The 7,560-nt window shown below is 38.6% G+C and overlaps 1 protein-coding gene across 1 annotated transcript in view; it reads right to left on the reverse strand.

Moving 5' to 3' along the window:
• Window positions 1-5,500, reverse strand: part of LOC306884160 (lysyl oxidase homolog 4-like) — a 29,155-nt gene extending 23,655 nt beyond the window's left edge. Inside the window, exons 1-4 of the mRNA XM_079439871.1 lie at window positions 5,460-5,500; window positions 4,070-4,385; window positions 1,375-1,700; window positions 750-964 (exon numbers count right to left, since the gene is read on the reverse strand). Coding sequence (XP_079295997.1) covers window positions 750-964; window positions 1,375-1,700; window positions 4,070-4,364 — 836 coding nt within the window. The 5' untranslated portion in view covers window positions 4,365-4,385; window positions 5,460-5,500. The remainder of the gene's footprint in view (window positions 1-749; window positions 965-1,374; window positions 1,701-4,069; window positions 4,386-5,459) is intronic.
• Between the last annotated feature and the right edge of the window lie 2,060 nt (window positions 5,501-7,560).

Here is a 7,560-nt window from a genome sequence, read left to right on the forward strand (position 1 = left end):
GAGCAGGCTGTTCATTTCAGTAATGCTGAGATCCAGATAGCATCAGCAGGTTTGAAAGATCTTTTAATCATTGGTTAAGTGTTTAGGTTTGTGAAAGGTGCCTGGGGAACAAAGATAAGGAAAACAGATGTGCAATTCCAGCCAAAAGAGGCAGTGAATCTTTCACTTTCCGCCATATGCAGAGACAAACATCTTCCAGTGCTTAGACATGAACTATGTCTACATAGAATATTATCATCACTGCACCCTGTGTGGTCCAAAAAACACAGCAAATCCAAAACAAACAAACAAAAAGATGATTAAAGAAAAAAAGACATGATTCTGAAGGATCTATTTAGTAGTAAGTGTAAGCATGATTGTTCAAAAAAATATTTGTTTAAATTTTAAAAGATCCCACATTTTTGAACAGTAGCATTTAACCTGTATTTACCCTTACAAAAACAGCATATAAAAATAAAACTATAGCTGGTTGATACAGTTCTGCTACATGTCAGCCAGACAGTCGTTTCCTGTACAAGTGGGCAGTTTTTGGCTAGAATCAGCTGCAGTCTGGACTGGATATTATGTTGTTAGTTAAAACTCTGGGAGGCCCTGTAGTAACACAATGAAATTTAACAAAACTAACATCAGCCAATAACAGCAAATTAGTGCAAAATATTGGGTTTTAATATGATACTAATTCTCTCCAAAACCTCAGAGACTCATGCCAGTGCTCATGTTGTTTATTTAATTAGAAGCGCAGGACTCACTTGTAGGTGTTCATGTTGGGCTGCTCCGCGTCAGGAAAGCCAAGCATCCCACACACAACTCTGCTGCTGTTCAGACTCCAGCCTTTATCACACACCTGTCTCCATCTCCCAGCATGCTTTACTTCCACCACACCTTCCGTAACAAGAGCATGCTTCTTTGTAACCATCAAGACCGGCTTGAGGCGGACTTCCTCGATCTTCACCCTACTGGCAGACTAGAGGAAGATTGAAAACATCTCATGAGCATAACCTGAAATTGTTCACCCAAAAATGAAAAAAATCTGCCATTGTTTACCCTCATATTGTTCCAAACCCTGGGTTCTTTGTATATGTCATGGCATGTATATGTCATGTAAATGTTAATAAAATGGCAAAAGATTACAATAAGAGAGTAACAAAAGTAATCAATTGCATTTTATATTCCAAGTCTTCAAGGAATATTCTTTAAAAAAATCTTCTTATATGTTCCACAGAAGAAAGAAAGTCATACAAGTTTGGAAGGACATTAAAATGATTAAAACTCTTTATTTAAATGTTTAACTAAAACTAAATTTAAAGAAAATGCACATTAGATGAATTGTGTATGTATTAAAAGAATTTCAGATCTACTGCAATCTCTATTTACCGGATTATGAAACTGCTGTCTGGAGAATTGATCCCATCTGGTATGATCTTGGGAATGTCCGTTGCCTTGTCCGAGATGTGCAGGTGTCCTCGAACTGGAGTAAATGTCTTGCCAACGGTTTGAGGTGGCTGCGTTTGGCCTGAGAGAGATGGTGTGTCCTCTTCTGGTGACTCCAGGATGCACTTGGTCCAGCCTTCTCTCTGGACTGCAGACCACCCCGAGATCCTCAGCGTGCTTGCAGTCATGAACACCCCATCCGTTCGACTTGCAGTCTTTCAGAGTTTTCTCCGTTCCTTCACACCTCACATTATCCATCCAAATGGGGCCTGTGACAGATGTTAGAGGTTACAAAAGCACTGGAACAATAAAAAAACATCAATTGTGTCTTAAAAGGAAAATTCAGTCATCATTTACTCACCCTCATTTCAAACCGCAACGACCTTTACACTTTTCAGACTGATTCGGTTCTCAAGTTGGTTATAGGAATTGTTTACCCAAAAATTAAAATGAGCTGAAAATGTATTCATGCTCAGGTCATCCAAGATGTAGATGAATTTGCTTCTTCATTGGAACAGATTTAGAGAAATTTGGCATTATATCACTTGCTCACCAATGGATCTTCTGCAGTGAATGGGTGCCGTCAGAATGAGTCCACACAGCTGATAAACACATCACAATAATCCACATGTAATCCACATGACTCCAGTGCATCAACTATCATCTTGTGAAGTGTAAAGCTGCATGTTTGTAAGAAGCAAATCATTAAGGTGTTAATCCATAATCCATCATTATAATGCTTCCTAAAGTGAAAAAGTCCATCCCCCCATTGTATAATTCTTTATGAATATTTATGTACATAATACATAAAATATATTTATGTATATTTCTCTCCTGTTTCAGAGAAGATGACGTTTTCCCTAGAGAAAACAATATTATGGATAGACTTAAATTTTTTTCAGAAGCAATAACTTGAGGTTACCAGCATCTTAATGATTGATTTGTTTATTACAAACATGCAGCTTTTCACCTCACAAGACATTAACTGATGGACTGGAGAAGTGTGGTGGATTATTCTGATGTCTTTATTAGGCCACGATGGTGCAGTTGTGGCCTAATGGATAGAGTGTCGGACTTGTAACCCAAAGGTTGTGGGTTTGAGTCTCAGGTCCAGCAGGGATTGTCGGTGGGGTGAGTGAATCTCCAGCGCTCTCTCCACCCTCAATACCGCGACTGAGGTGAGACCCTTGAGCAAGGCACCGAACCCCCAACTGCTCCCCGGGCACCGCAGCATTGGCTGCCCACTGCAGCGTGTGTTCACGGTGTGTGTATGTTCACTGCTGTGTGTGTGCACTTGGATGGGTTCAATGCAGAGCACAAATTCCGAGTATGGGTCACCGTACTTGGCCACATGTCACTTCACTTCTTCACTTCTTTATCAGCTGTTTGGATGCTCATTCTGACGGCACCCATTCACTGATCTGTTGGTGAGCAACTGATGTAATGCTAAATTTCTCCAAATCTTGAACTATTCTTTTAATGTTCAAGGAAAAGATTATCAATGAATAATGACTTACAGCAGAGGTGGGGAACGTTCATCCTGGAGGGCCGGTGTCCCTGCAGAGTTTCGCTCCAACCCTAATCAAACACCTGAACCAGCTAATCAAGTTCTTCAGGATGCAGTTAGGTATTTTTTCCAGGTTTTTTCAGGGTTGGAGCTAAACTCTGCAGGAGAGTGGCCCTCAGCGTTTCCCACCCCTGACTTAGGAATGCAAGACTTACATGGACCACTTTTATTATATTTATTTGGTACGTTGTAATTTTTTAAGCTTAAAAGTTTCTGTCTCAAATCATTGTAATTGAATTTTTTAAAAAGCTATCAGTATTAAGTTCTTTTTTGCTCCACAGAAGAAAGTCATACAGGTTTAGAACAATGAGAGGATGAGTAAAAATGACAGAGTTTTTAGATGAACTGTTACTTTGAACAAGCCACTACCAGCTGCTCCATAAACATCATAAAACACTTTTTTAAAGAAATGGTACATAATACATATGTATAAAGTTGAAGTCTGCAGTCTTCATGTACACAACACTAGTAAATATGGGACAGAAGCGTCTCTATCAAAAGCATTACAAAAGAGCTCTGGTGAAGCTGTCTGAAGGGTTTGTTTTAGATTTAATGACAGTGTTGTCTTGCCAACTAAGTGTTATACATGCTTTGGGTTAGTGGCTGTCTTTATAGCGGCCTTAAAGTGAAATTACAGGGAGCGATTTGGGCGATGTAAAGAACAGTAGCTCTGTGCACTTGCACTAGTGAGAAACGGCTATTTAAAACAGCAATGTGCCCTTCTTACACAATTGTGCTCAAGTCTTTCACGTAATCCACAGTATTTGTGAAAATAAAATATTAAAATTCCTAAACCTCAGCTATTCAGATAACTCTTTAAAATACTTAAAGGAATAGTTCACCCAAAAACATTTTTGGAGCTTGATGGCCCTCGGTTCAATTTCATTTATCAAAAAGAGCAGCAAAGACATTCTGCTAAACAGCTCCCAAAGAAAGTAAGTGACACAGCTTTGGAACAACATGAAGGTAAGCAAATGAGGATAGATGAGGGTGATAAAAAAAAAAAAAGATGAGGTTGATAAAAGATTCATAAGTCACAGTTCACGTATTTTACCAGAGAAATTCACTCACCTTCTCCCTCTCCGTACTTGGCACTGTGCGCCCATGTTATGCCACTTTGGAAACCCAGCTCCCTGCAAACCACATTAGCGAGTTTAATGTTGACCTCATCGTCGCATACGGTGCCCCACGTCCCGTTATGCAGGACTTCAACTCGTCCCTCATTTTCTCTGTGGCCGATACCTGCCAGTCGCACTTTGGCAGCAGGAGCACGCCTTGAGCGGCCTGGCAATTCAGGACGTGCGCCCGTGCACACAAAGAGGAGAGCAAAGAGAAGAACACAAATGGGACAGATAGCCCGAATCATGATTGCACAGAGCTGAGGCTTCTGGAAAACAAAACAAAAAGTGGCAATGTTACAAAATGAAATTTTGTAAATTTGAATTTTTTTTTTCTTAAATTGCATTGAGTAGGTTACAAAGATAAATTAAGGAGGTCATGTGATCTCAAAATGGCAGCCTCCATGAGGTGACCCACTACAGGTGAAATAAAATAGCCTCTTTATCTGTTTATCTGGACATACTTAGCAAAACTACTTTTTAAAGAAAGGGTTAAAAAAAAAACTAATGAGCAGAACATTAAATAGCTCCATTAAAAAGATAAAGTTGAAAGACATTTTTTTTTTCAAATCTAACTAACAGGGTCCCACATTTCTCTTATAAAGCAAAAGAAAACGTAACAAATATTATACAATATGTATATTATAATATTTAAAATACAATAACATTTATAATAACAATATTTTGCATAAAGACAATTAAGTCTATTTAAAGATCATTGGGTTTTTTGCATTATGACTTTACCTACACTTTTAAATTAAATTAAATTAAATTAAATTAAATTAAATTAAATTAAATTAAATTAAATTAAATTAAATTAAATTAAATTAAATTAAATTAAATTTGAAACTAAATCCAAAATTTAATATCTGGTTTCATTTATATGACCCGGACATTGTCTGAGCAGGTTTTTGTGAGCTTCACCCAACAGATTTGTGCATATTGCATTAGAGCAAGTGATGGATGGAAGAAAAGTATGATAACAGGAAAGTTAAACAGGAAAGTAAAAATTAAGAAAAACAAGGGTCTACTGTTTGTGTGCAGAAATAGCAACATGATTATATAAGTATCCCAACAACAAACAGGAATAACTATTATTTCACCATCTCTATGTGGAGACACATATTTAGAGATACAAACAGATATCAATGTATATACTGTTTTTAAAATGTACAATGTATTTCACCACATTCCAGTATTTATTCATAAACCAATAAATAAAACCCATTATGACATAAATCATGCACTAGAAGAGAAGGAGAGACAGAGAACACGTTTAAAGAATATCATTAGGAACCCAAGCAGATAAAGAGCACCAGTGAGTTAAGTCAAATTTCACTCACCAGGCAGCCACACGTATGTCACGTCAGTCACGGACTGGAGGAAAATGAATGAAGGAGAGAGTTGAACATACACTCTGTCCCTCTCCTCCCCCTCCCTCTCTCTCCCTCCATCACTTCTACATCCCTCCCACAGATCTCTCCATCTTTATCTCAACGCGTTTCACATCAATGCAGATGCACGTTCCAGCAGAACTGACTTTTTTCTAGTTTTATTATAGTATAGTTTCACAAAATTTTGACAAATATATATATATATATATATATATATATATATATATATATATATATATATATATATGTGTGTGTGTGTGTATGTGTGTGTGTGTGTGTGTGTGCGCATGTTTATGTGGTTTATGAGGACACAAATTTGTATAATGACATGGGTATGACAGAGGTATTACAATATGAAGGTGGTTTATGAGGACACTGCCTATGTCCCCGTAATTCAAAAGGCTTAAAAAACATACTAAATTGTGTTTTTTTGAAAATCTAAAAATGCACAAAGTCTCCTGTGAGGGCTAAGTTTAGGTGTAGGGTTCGTGTAGGGCAATAGCACACACAGTTTGTTTAGTATAAAAACCATTACGCCTATGGAGAGTCCCCATAAACCACAAAAACCAACATGCGTGCGTGTGTGTGTGTGTGTGTGTGTGTATATGTATATATATATATATATATATATATATATATATATATATATATATATATATATATATATATATATACATACAGTTGGGCAAAAAAGTATTTAGTCAGCCACCAATTGTGCAAGTTCTCCCACTTAAAAAGATGAGAGAGGCCTGTAATTTTCATCATAGGTACACTTCAACTATGAGAGACAGAATGGGGGGAAAGCAATAGGCAAGCAGCTTGGTGTGAAGAAATCAACTGTGGGAGCAATTATTAGAAAATGGAAGACATACAAGACCACTGATAATCTCCCTCGATCTGGGGCTCCACGCAAGATCTCACCCCGTGGGGTCAAAATGATCACAAGAACGGTGAGCAAAAATCCCAGAACCACACGGGGGGACCTAGTGAATGACCTGCAGAGAGCTGGGACCAAAGTAACAAAGGCTACCATCAGTAACACACTACGCCGCCAGGGACTCAAATCCTGCAGTGCCAGACGTGTCCCCCTGCTTAAGCCAGTACATGTCCGGGCCCGTCTGAAGTTTGCTAGAGAGCATTTGGATGATCCAGAAGAGGATTGGGAGAATGTCATATGGTCAGATGAAACCAAAATAGAACTTTTTGGTAAAAACTCAACTCGTCGTGTTTGGAGGAGAAAGAATGCTGAGTTGCATCCAAAGAACACCATATCTACTGTGAAGCATGGGGGTGGAAACATCATGCTTTGGGGCTGTTTTTCTGCAAAGGGACCAGGACGACTGATCCGTGTAAAGGAAAGAATGAATGGGGCCATGTATAGTGAGATTTTAAGTGAAAACCTCCCTCCATCAGCAAGGGCACTGAAGATGAAACGTGGCTGGGTCTTTCAGCATGACAATGATCCCAAACACACCGCCCGGGCAACGAAGGAGTGGCTTCGTAAGAAGCATTTCAAGGTCCTGGAGTGGCCTAGCCAGTCTCCAGATCTCAACCCCATTGAACATCTTTGGAGGGAGTTGAAAGTCTGTGTTGCCCAGCGACAGCCCCAAAACATCACTGCTCTAGATGAGATCTGCATGGAGGAATGGGCCAAAATACCAGCAACAGTGTGTGAAAACCTGGTGAAGACTTACAGAAAACGTTTGACCTCATTGCCAACAAAGGGTATATAACAAGGTATTGAGATGAACTTTTTGTTATTGACCAAATACTTATTTTCCACCATCATTTGCAAATAAATTCATTAAAAATCCTGCAATGTGATTTCCTGGATTCTTTCCCCCCCATTCTGTCTCTCATAGTTGAAGTGTACCTATGATGAAAATTACAGGCCTCTCTCATCTTTTTAAGTGGGAGAACTTGCACAATTGGTGGCTGACTAAATACTTTTTTGCCCAATTGTATATGTATATTTATGTGTATATATGTGGATCTCAAATTTTGATCTGTTCACACACACTTAAACTTCTTATGGCCAGCTTTGTAACAC

Source organism: Barbus barbus (assembly GCF_936440315.1).
Source record: "Barbus barbus genome assembly, chromosome: 18".
NCBI lineage: Eukaryota > Metazoa > Chordata > Actinopteri > Cypriniformes > Cyprinidae > Barbus > Barbus barbus.